Genomic DNA, 12,507 nt, shown 5'->3' on the forward strand with positions numbered 1-12,507 from the left:
GTATAGTTGACCTCCAATGATGTATTATAGAAAGAGCCTTAGTCTTCACACTGCTGTTAGTCTGAAAGGTGCCATGTCTTAAAGGATTTCAGGAGCGGTGGGCAGAAGTGTGTTTTACATGATTTAATACATTTTAAAAATGTTTTCTAATGTGCTGGAAATAATTTTAAAAATTAGTGCATGCTGTAATTAGATATGGTACACAAAAACATAGCAGTAAATATCCACTTTACTGATGTGTGATAGGTTCACTTATCCTGACCTCACCTATTTGATCGATTTGTCATTTTGGAATGTAACTGAGAACCAAAAAAGAAATGAAACAAAAATAAAATAAATATAATCTGGGCAGCCCGAAAAATGTCACTAAATCCATCCAGTAAGCCTCATGACAACAAAGACCTTTTGACCTTTAATCAGAGCCTATTCACTCTTTCTTCCTATGGTGTCTTATTTTTTTTTTTTAAAGATTGGCACCTGAGCTAACATCTGATGCCAATCTCCCCTTTTTCTTTTTGCTTCTTCTTCTCCCCAAAGCCCCCCAGTACATAGTTGTATATTCTAGTTGTAGGTTCTTCTGGTTGTGCTATGTGGGACGCCGCCTCAGCATGGCCTGATGAGTGGTGCTAGGTCCGCACCCAGGATACGGGCCGGCGAAACCCTGCGCCACTGAAGCGGAGCCTGTGAACTTAACCGCTGAGCCATGGGGCTGGCCTCTTTCTACGGTGTCTTAACCAGTCCCCTTGTCTGTTTTCCATCCACAGCAGACTAGATGCACAGGTTGGGAGGGCTTCAGAAGAGGGCTTATTCCAGAGCGCTGCATTGAGATGATCAGGAAGTGCCAACTGACGGGCTGAAAGCAAGGGACAAGGAGAGAGAAACATAATAAAAGACTGGAACTAGAATGCAAACATTTTAACATTTGGTTTCATTTCGTTTCAGGGCAAGTAGCCCTACACACCTCAGTAGCTCTTGAGGGCGTCTCTGTGTTACATCATAGCTCATGAACTCCTGTATTTGATTATCCCTCTGAATCAGCAAGAAAATAATCAGTTATATCTAGGATAGTTTGTTTAAGAATGCAGGAATTATGTAATTCATTTCAGAAGGACTTCCGTGCAACAACAGATGTTGATGCTTATAGACAAACCCTCAGATATATGGACTGAATCTTTGTAGCGGGATTTTTTCTACAGAGGTTCTTAAGTGAGATTTTGCTCTAAGCATACTTATAAATTAGCTATTAGTGCAGCCATACCATCACATATGAGGAAGTAGCTTTGGATAAATCATTTGTCATTTGTCGGAGAGGTACATGTATAATAAAACAAGGCACTGCAACTTATGAGTAAGAGGAAAATTTGGGGAAAAGTAAATGAGTGTGTTAAATATTGAGTGTTGAAGGAGTGCCTGATGTTACTTAGGAAACTTGTTTTAGTTATTGAGGTTTTAGATTGCTACCATTTTCAAAGTAAGTAATACAATGGGGGAGCTTGTATAGAGATGTTTTTACAATTTTGTCATTTTTAAGGTACTTACAAAAGTAACTTCGGACTTGAAGGATGCCTTTTATTGTGAATCTGTTCAAAAGTTGAATCCTTGTCAAAGCTATTGTTTTCGGTAACAGAGGGTCATTAATGACCTGCATAATATAGAATGCAGCAGACACTTTCAAGTCATTGTATTGGCTTCTCCAGCACCATTGGCACTATTGATCACTCCTTTTTCAAAGCCCTCTCCTCCCTTGACTTCTGTGATTCTAAGCTCTCCTCGTTTTTCTTTTACTTCTATGTTTCATTGAAAATCTCCTATCTCTGTGCTTGGCCCTTAAATATACTGATTCCTGGAGCTTGATCCTCAGTCCTTTGGTCCTTTGCTTTGCTCGCTCTGTACCTTGTCCTTGGGGAGCCTCATCCATCCTTAGGACTTCAATTGCACTTCTAGGTGATAAATCTCTCTGAGCTCTTCTATTCCAAATTCCTCCTGACTCAGACCCTGTATGTTGAGCTGCCGACTGACTGGATTTCAAATCCAATATTGTCCATAACTGTTCTTATCTTCCTCCTTCCTAATCCAATCCCCTGTCCAACCTTGACCTGCCTTTCTTTTGTATTCCCAGTCCTGGTTAACCTTAGCATTATTCACCAAGTAGCATAAACCAGAAGCATAATAGTCAGCTTCGAATCCAGTCTTACTCCATCCACCATTCCGTCAGCCACCAAATCCTACCAATTCTCCTTCCTTAGTGTTGTACTTCCCTTCCTTAGTGTAGTCTGCCTCCCCCTGCAACCCTGCTGCCATTTCTTTGTTTCAAAGCCTTGACATCTCACTATTTTATAATTTCCCTGGACTCTTAAATGTCTTCTACCCTTCCTTCTAGCCCCCTTTAAATCATCTTCCACAAAGTTATACTTCTGAAATGCAATTCTTGTTTTATCATTGCTTAAAATCCTATAAAGTCTACCCATAGCCTCTAGGATTAAAGTCTAGCCCTAGTCCGCATTAAATGCTTCATCATCTCACGCTTGCTTTGTCTCTAGCCTCGTATTCCACCACTTTTCTATATACTTTTTGGTCCAATCATACTCTGCTCAGTATCCTGAACATTTTATGGTGTTTCATCCCTCTACCTCCATAACTTTGTACATGGCTCTGTCGTGCCTGGAATCTCTGAATTTCTTGACTTAATTAACTTGCTCTGTACATTTGTATCTTTCTTGGTTGGTACTTATTTTGACTTAAACCATCTTTTTTCCTAACTCCTGCCGGGCTAGGATAAAGAAAGACCTTGTTAATGTCAACAAAGTACTTAATAAGGTCAAGTGTGTGACAGTGTCAATAAAATTTTAAAAGCACAATTTGTCACAGCTAATGGCAATATGGATAATCTGTCTGAGAATGCCCTCAAGTTGGCAATTATTGCACTCCATAGCTCTGTGAATTGTGATCAAACAGATACATAGATGTAGTTTTCAAGGCTGGTAAGTTAAAATAAATAAAAGGTTCTAGCATTTTCCCAGTAATTTTATGAAGATATTTCATGTTTAAATATTTCCCCTCTCTATACTTAGGTAAGACACTGAATGCAATTTCTTTTTTTTAGTGATGTATCTCATGCCAATAAAATTTGAACTATTTAATGACTATTCGTCTGTTATATTTGAACCATTTTATTGGTGGCAGTTAGGGGTTACAAAGAAAACCCTAAACAAATACAGAGCCTTATCTTTAGAAAGCTTATAATCTATTTTGTGATATTTCACCCTCTATAGCACACCCCACACCTCAGAATAAAGACAATAGGATCCTGTGACTAAAGAATGTAGATGATTATTGTGGAAAGAGAGTAGACTGTTATGGTAAAGGAGGGATCATAACCTGGGGGGAAAACTGATAGTAATTGAGTTCAGTATAATTATGCGTGGCACAATTTATTGGATGCTTTATCACATGCACAGTGTTGGTGGTTTTTATCTGTATGTTTATGAATTCATTCAATAGCTTGTATAGATATCATGTCGAAATCTCCTTATGATATAAGGAGATCATTTAATAAACATGCAAATACAGAAACTGATTGTTTTTACTGGTTAAAATTCAGACTCATGGGCCTAGCCTAGCATATTTATTGATAATGGAGAAAATTCACTGATTGCCTGTGATTTTTAAATTTAATTCTCATGGAAGCTGTACTTAAAACAAATGAACATGGCTGACCATTTTGAAACTTATAGCCATTATAAAGAAACTAAACAACAGAGGGAGTCTGGATAATAGACTTTGTGATAGTCAATTCAAGGGCACTTGGTTTCTTTCCAGTACAAGGAAAAATGTTATTCAGCAGTGCTGGATTTGTGCATTGTAGTGTAGTACAAAGAATCGAACACTAAAAGTCATGAGGCCTGAGTTCCAGTCCAATCTTTACGGCTTATTATTAGCTGTGTAATCTCGGGCAAATCAGCTAATCTTTCCAGGTTTATGAATAGGTTAGACCAGAGCATTCTGTGTTCTTTCTAGCTTTAAAATCCCATAATTCTTTATTTTCTATCTCTGGAATTGGATTGTTTTTTGAAAGCAGATAGATTTGGCATTGTAAGAGAAAAACATAGTTCAATCATGCTCTTAAAGATTTATGTACGTGGAAGTTGAATATACCAATTTTGAAACTTTTATTATTCAGGAGTGAGTTTTGTACTTCTTTGGAGCTTAGGTTTTAGAGATTAGGCCAGAAGCCTTTGAAAGGCTCCAGTGCAGTGCTATCCAATCAGCTTTTCTGCAGTGTCCTATCTCTTTACTGTCCAATATGGTAGCCACTAGCCACACGTTGTTGTTGACACTTGAGCTGTGGCTAATAGGACTGAGCAACTGGGTTTTTAATTTTCTTTCATTGTGATTAAGTTACATTTAAATTGTGACTGGTGGCTCCATATTGAACAGCACAGGTCTAGTGTGTGTGTGTGTGTGTGTGTGTGTAGTTGCATGCACGTTTGCTGAGTAGGGAGTGAGGTGGAAGGAAGTAAAGGAGAGTGAGACACGATTACTTTGGATGATGAGTTGCTCACCATACTTCACTGTTCAGGATGTGTATAAAGTAGAATGTAATATGTTTCAGGACCTGTTTTCTAGCTTTCCTTTTTTTCTTTATTGAGGTATAATTGACACATAAGATAACCGCTTTATATTCTAGACAACATATTGTTAAAATAATTATATATTTTTCTAATTAATCTATATAGTTTCAAAGCTCGATATCCCCAGTATATTAAACATGATGTACTAGTTCAACTTTATTATCTTACCCATCCTTAAAATCTTTTGTTGTGTGAATCTATGAATGGAGTTTATGAGGTGTCTGGAATGTGCTGGAAATTGTTCTATATTTGGAGGAAAGTGATGTGGTTTGGACTCATGAATTTCCTCCTTGCTGTGTGACCTTGTATAAATTATCTGCGTTGAGCCTCAGCTTCATCATCTGTGAAATAAGGATAATAGTTAACACTTATCTCGAATGGTTTTTATGATGAGATTAGATGGCGAATTATGTAAAGTACCTACTATTGTCTGATAACTAATAATGATAGAAATAATGATGGTGATAATAGTTTGAGGTTTTGTATTTAGCTATGAATTCAGAATCTACACAATGGGTATTTCATGTTTATAATTAAGTAATAACCTATTCTGCCCTTTAAACCAATTACATTTTTAAAATGTAATTTTGCATTTGTAAACAGTGACAATTATTTTGGTTTTGGGTTGATTTTGTTCCTGTCCTCTGAAAAGGGGAGTAATTGTGTTGTAGTATAAAGGAACGGGGATAAATTTTTGTTCTCCATGTTCATACAATATAAATATTTTTATAAAAGAACATTGCTTTAGCAGATTATATTGGAAAATTACATGATAGTATGACTGTTTGTCTTATGTGATTTTTAATTAATTAGATATCTATTGGAATTTGGTAAATAATAAACAGTACATTGATAAACTAGTGCTGTTGTTGCCTGTTTAAAACTACTGACTTCAAAGTGTCTCCTAATTTATCCTATAGTCAATGGATGCAACCTTTTTTTTTAGTATTCAGTTATATATTCATATATTATATGTAAAGTGAGTATTTAATAGCATTGCAACTTTTATCTTATTAAATGTACAGTTATTTTGATATTGATACATTTATTAATTCTATTTTTATCATCTCCTGATCTAAATACTTTTCTTTGTATAAAGGTACAATTCCAAGACTCATTAACTTGTTTCTTATGGAAATGTTCTCTTTACTTGTAGGGTATTAATACAAGCCATTAAGCTAGAATTTCTTCTGGCAAAAACAATCCTAGCAGATGGCAACTTTTCTCTCTATTAATTTTGGATTGGCCATGTACTTTGGCTTGTTCGGTCATGTCATAGTTGTAACATAACAAGGATCGCTCAAGCAAATACAATGATAATATAGCTGCGGACATGTACAGTATGCAAACTTATATCCTAGCCTATTGAAATTATATAAAGACACACCTTTTCTCATTGTAAATAAGAAGGTTGAGTAATCCATTAAGGCATAAGTGTCATAATAACTTATCTGGTATATCTTTTAAGGTAATGCCCAGCCTATGGCAAATATTTAGTTGTCTTAAGTGTTTGAGCTTGACATTTGAGCCTTCGTAGGAATTAGACTACATTGTTCCCTTATCATTGAGATATCTAATAATGTTAGAAACAACCTCAGTTATCCATTTAAAGCATTCAACTTTTTGATTTTTGAAACTGGATGTGAGGTAGATGGGCTAATCTCCCCCAAAACTGCTTAAATGCATAACATACAGATGCAAAAATGAAAACAATATACCTGTTAATCTTTTCTCTCTATCTTGAAAAAAATAACTCTGTTATAATAATAGGCCTGGTAGGTAAGTCAAAAATGTTTGAAATATTTTTCCTTGGCTAATGTATTTTTCCCATACTAACTATTGATTTATTTGCATCCCCTTCTATATATACTTAACATCTTTACTAAATCTGGCGTTTTTCAGGAGTCTCCTTGCAGTCAGCTCTTTGAACACTCTTCTAGTCACTGCATACTTTAAAAACAATCAATTTAAATCTACAGCTCTTACCTTAAACCATTAGCCAGTTGCCTTAGACTTGAGCAGCATTTTTTAAAAATGCTATTCAGTAATAATGTATGGAACACCTGGCAATTAGCATTTTGTAGATTCCCTTCTGGCTTGCAATTACTAGAAAAATAAGTCCCCTTCTATGATAGAGAACCTCAATATCAGAAGGTAAGAGAAGTGAAACCCATTTTCCAGTGTCAGTATAATTAATGAGTCACCTTCGCTTGAAAGCAAGCCCTTATATTTACTTTATCATGCGATTCACATTAGTATTGGTGTCGCAGTGTCTTCTAGTTGATCTTAATTCACTTGCATTCATTTTTTATATGTAGTAAGTTAATTCATCTTAATCATATATTTTAATACTCTATATTTTGTGCAAATCCATCCCAGTAGTAGGAAGGAGAGAGTATAAATCAATGTAATAATTTCTCCAAGTTATCGCTGTTCACTGTTTAATATCAGGGTACTTTTATAACTTTATTTGATTTTTTTTTTAGAAAAGTGTTTATAACCATATAGAGTTGAGGCCAAGTGCACTCTGAGGACAGCTGGATATGAAAGATACATTTCATGGTCTTTTTGAAAGGGGCTCTCTATGCCTACTTTTGGAACTTTGAGTTTCTCAGAGTTTAATATTCCTCCATATTGTTTAGGAAACATAGCAGTAATTGACCATCCATCATATCTTTGTTAGAATCATTCTGGACATTAGAAACTTTACTGTTAATTTTGTTGTTTATATTATAAAGTCATAATCACCCTTATACTTGGATAAATATTTGCATTTATTCTACTTTTAATGTATATATTTATGTCATTAATGAACGGAAAAATAATTATCTGAATGCATTAAGTACTTATTTCCTTAATTAAATTTTTTCAACAACGTTTGCTTTCTAATTGCAGGTGGCCTGCATGCAGTTTATAAATGCCCTTGTCACTTCTCCTTATGAGCTTGATTTTCGAATACATTTAAGGAATGAATTCCTTCGTTCAGGACTGAAAATAATGTTACCAGTAAGTTGAATGTACACATTTATTATACTGATGAACTTTAACATTTTTCTCTCTTTAGAGAAAAGTACCTGCAGCAGAGTAAATAAATGTGCCTTCCTATTTTCGTTTATAAAGCATTAGACATTTTGTAAGCTTTTTTATGTTGTACTAATATCAGTCTCTATATACAACTCATGATTCAGAGTTCAGCTAGTGAAGTGTCCAGAAGTGATGTGTTTTTTTTGTCTTCTTGACGTTGAAAGGGAACTTCTTCTCTTTGAATTTGAACACTGAGAACATAAAAGACTACTGTGTTTTTGCAGATTCAATTTTCATTTAACAATTTTTCTTTCCTCTCTGATAACTCAGATTGATTTTATTTGTATTCAGCATAAGTAGGCATGAAATTTTGATTAGTATATTCTAGACACATTACTTAAGTGTAACAGGAAATGGTATTCTTGTTACAAGGCCGTAGGAACATTTAGCAAAACAATTTCATTTGTTAAATGGAATGTGAATATTTGCTCTAATTATGATACTGTTAAAAAACATTTTTAAAATAACTTTATAGGCTTGATCTGAGATAAATGAGCACATTTATTCTATAAATTCAAATGCAACTGCTGTGACTTTCTATTTTATTTTAGTATGTTAACTGAAGGGCTTGGCATTGTTACAGGAGACAAGTAAAATCTCACCCATGTCTTCATTTAAGCTACTCAGACCATACCTGAGAAACAAGAATTAAAAGTAAAGGAGGGGGGAAAAGAAGGACCGAGGAAAGAAAAAAACAAAACAAAACAAATGTCAATGAGCATATATAGAAGACTTAGGGTTTTAGAAATGCCAAAATCAGGGAAATTTTCTGGTGAGGAACGAGTGTGTAGCCTGCATCTGTCGCTTGTGTTCTGATAGTCTTAACTGAACGTAGTTGAAACTCATCATCATAAAATGTACAATTGGGTCTATTGAAACCCATTTGAATAAGATGTATGATTGGGTCTATCTGATTTTAGAAATTTCCATGTCAATTCCACTTTGAATGGTTCTTTAATTCATGACTTTATAAAACCAGGAAATTGGTTGCCGTGAATCAAGGCAACATTTTAAGTGACACGTATAGAGGTTCAATATGCAGTTAACTTAGGCACATTCCCTAGATATCGTAAAATCAGGGAAATTTTCTGGTGAGGAAAGAGTTTGTAGCCTGCATCTGTAGCAACATTTTAAGTGATACGTATAGAGGTTCAATATGCAGTTAACTTGGGCACATTCCCTAGATATTGTGTGTGTAACACATTTATTCTTGTTTTGTCACAAATCTTTCCTCATGAGAAGTCTGTGGCTTTAGGTAAGCTAGAGATAGTGTTATAGCCTTGATTCTAGTTTGCTTTTGAGGTGCCTACTACTTATTGGTTTCCATGCTTGTCCTCACTGGGTTGGTCCTGTGTTTCTGGGAGAGTGATAATGTCTTTGGACACTTGCTGGCTACAGGAGTTCCTTAGCATCCTCTAATCTTCTACTTATTTATTAATATGCCATGTTGCTGCCTTAATTGTTGCTATTACTCTTCCATCCTTCGTTTCCCTGTGTTTATTTATAGTTGAATGTTCATCTTTTGCCTTACACTATTGAATGGCTGGTCAAGAAAACTGTCGACTCTTATTTTAATTGATTTAAGTCCTCATCTTTTCAGAAAGAGTATGTACAGTAGCTCTTGTCCTTACCTTTTGTACTTTTGTCTGGGTGTATTAATCTCTGTTGGGTTCAGTGGTCTCATGGTGTGTTGTTCATTTGGTTATAGTGACAGCTAAGATTTTGCATCAGTGTTCCTAAGCTACACTTTCACTTGGTCCTATAGCCATATATAAAGCCTCTTGGTGCAACATATACTTCTTAATATATGTATTCTTATTATATACTTTCAGTTAGATTTTTCTTTAACTATCGCATCTCGTCAACATGCCCTGCTTCTCAGATATCAGTGATTCCTCAGCAAGAGAGGAGTGGGATGTGTCATGGTTCTACCTTCTTAAGTTTTGAGGTAGAACCTACAAAGGTTCTTAATTTTTTTTTCTCCCTAAGACAAGGGAGCAAAATATGGCTAAATATGCCTCTGGTTCTCATCCAAGAGGTTGGGCATGCGCCCCTAAAGAGAGACTGTCAAAATCTTATTGGGAGTGGGGCAGAGATGCTCAGTTTGAAAAAGAAAATCTTTCCCAGGTATTTCCGATACATGAGATAAGAATCAGAATCCAGGTAGATAGACTGTGAGGTTAGAGATGCTTTCTTTTATACTGTACATTTCACTACTGTTGTTGTTTTCTCATAGTTTTTTATCATAATTTGGAGTGAAGGCCAGAATAGTCATGTTTTTATGTATACCAGATGTACCTAACATGTCAATATTATCTTATTAATTCACTCTCTTATTTACTAAATATTTAAATTTATACTAGTAGAATTTGTAGTAACATTAAACATCTTGTACACATGTACTCAAGCTTAATAATATATTCATAGGTGAGTCTTTAAAATCCTAACTTTTTTCCTATTTATTCTTATTTTCTGCACTCTACTAAAAAGAGGAGCTCCTTGATTTTCTAGAATATAGCATATTCAAAGCAGCAAATTGGATGTGGCCAGAGCTAGTATTAATAGTTGGTATATAGATAAAAAATTATACCTATCTGGAATCATTAAGTGTTAGGGAAGAATAATTCTTAGGATTTCAATAACCCCTGAGACCATCATAATATAGTAGAGTGAAACTTGTTTTTAGATAATTGCCAGAATCCTTAAGACAGGGACAATTATTTTAATTATATTCTGTAAAAATTTGTTTTCCAAATTCCTGCTGTCTCTATAGATTAATTTGTCCATGGTGTTTAAAGGGAGTTTATATTTCATTTATGTGGAAAATTCATTTTTCATACATTTGCTTTAGTAATTTGGGATAAATGAGTTGTTATGTACTATAGAGTGATTTTTAAAATAGTATTTGCTCTGTGGTTAACTTACATTGATTTCTTGTGAAGTTTTCTCCATGTACTTTTTATTTAGCTAAATAAATTAAGAAAATATTAGGTAAATCAGATACGTGAAGAAACAAGATAGTAAGAAATTGTGTCTGTGGGAAGCAGGCTTTCTTAGTCTCTTTTAAAAGACCGTGAAACCTTTTCTTATTATTTTGAAGACTCGATTTTGATTGCTTGACTGGTAATCAGTCATGTATTTGGTAATGGACTTTTGATTTCTTTTGAAGTACATTACATTCTAGAGACGTAATTATATGTTTCAGAGAATCTGCTGAAAATGCTCATCTATACAGCAAGTTTGTTTAAAAAATAACTGAAACATGTTTACAATATTTCACATAATATAATTCAGTAATTCTTTGATATTCTACATTTTTAAACATAAAACTTTAGTGATCCATTTCTGTTTTCTTTTATAGGATATCTGGCACATTTGTGCTATATAAAAAATTTATTAATTCATTAAATGTTTATTTTGTCAAGAATTTATGGATATATCTTTCAAGGTTTGACATTTGACTGAAAGGAAGTTTTATATTTATATATGTGTGTGTATGTATATATGCATACATATTTTAATGGAGTGTTATTAATAATACTTACAAGATATTGCAATTATACATGTCTATATTTTTATATTGTGCTGTATATGTTACATACTATCTATATTGTATAAATAATGTGTTCTCCTAATTGAAAACTAAATTAAACATTTAACCAGTTATTTTCATTGAAAATAGTTTAATCATGCAGATTGATTCCATGTTTTATAAAGTTCTGATGCTAATTGAATAATAGTATGTAACTTAGATTTTACTGTTTTTCAAACGTATTTGAATACGTTCAAGTTTTATGGTGAACATCTAAGAAATAGTTTATTGTGACATAAAAATAAGGAAAAGTCCATGTTCTAAAATGTGTTAAAGGTTGTTTCTGCAATGATCAGTATATTGGGTATGTCTGGCTTCTGGTCTTTTCTGAATAGAGTTCAGAAATCACCTGAAAACATGACTCACCAATGTTAGATAATTTTGCATTCCAATAAATTTCTTCATTCCCTTTCAAAGTGGAAAACTAGACCTAAAGGAAGTTATTACTAAGAGTAAGCTAAGTGTAAATTCATTTATTTGTTATATATTTTATACGAAATTTCATAGAAACCTATTAATAAGTATTTTCATATGCCCTGTAGGTAAATTTTCAGTAAATTATTATATATGTCAATGCTAGAAGAAGAACGTCTAGAAAATGCGTAAATTTGTGTTTGGCTTCAGTAATAGCCATTACATCTCCATTTGTAATTGTTCTATTGAATAAAAATAGAAACAAGAAATGCATCCTATTTTGTTTTATTGACCTAATTTGAAGTACACCGTGCTTGCATTTCCTTTTAGAGTTCAAGCTCAGCTCTGACATCCTAGTCCCACTTTTGGTATCACCCTTGAGCATCCACACTTGTGATTACCAATTTGGGTTTTGAAAGCTGCAACTTAATGGACACATATTAAAAGAGATTCCAGGTGATATATATTAAGCCCAACAATCTCTAGTGTGGCATGCTTCCAAAGATTTTGTTTCTACTATTATTTTGAAAATGATCGGAGTTTGTAATGCATGTGCTTATAATGTATTACAAAAACAAATCTTTGATGCCCAAGTTGGTATTTTGTGATTAGGTTAAGCAAAAATGAAAGGTGGGGGAGGAGGCTAGACATGCAGCTTGAGAAAAAGTCCTGACACCTTTTTGCTTGAAAATCACAAAATATCATTTCAAATAAATTTGTTTATACAACTTTTTCCGCCATACTTGGGGACTGTTGTGCTTGAATATATCCTTGCATTCGTTCTTC

General features: G+C 34.0%; 1 protein-coding gene across 7 annotated transcripts in view; it reads left to right on the forward strand.

Annotated features, from left to right (window-relative positions):
• Positions 1-12,507, forward strand: part of DIAPH2 (diaphanous related formin 2) — an 816,328-nt gene that overhangs the window by 222,177 nt on the left and 581,644 nt on the right. For all 7 annotated transcript variants that reach the window (XM_070605395.1, XM_070605389.1, XM_070605392.1 and 4 more), the window contains one exon: positions 7,527-7,637. In XM_070605395.1, the coding sequence (XP_070461496.1) occupies positions 7,527-7,637 (111 nt within the window). The remainder of the gene's footprint in view (positions 1-7,526; positions 7,638-12,507) is intronic.

Source organism: Equus przewalskii, chromosome X (assembly GCF_037783145.1).
Source record: "Equus przewalskii isolate Varuska chromosome X, EquPr2, whole genome shotgun sequence".
Taxonomy (NCBI): domain Eukaryota; kingdom Metazoa; phylum Chordata; class Mammalia; order Perissodactyla; family Equidae; genus Equus; species Equus przewalskii.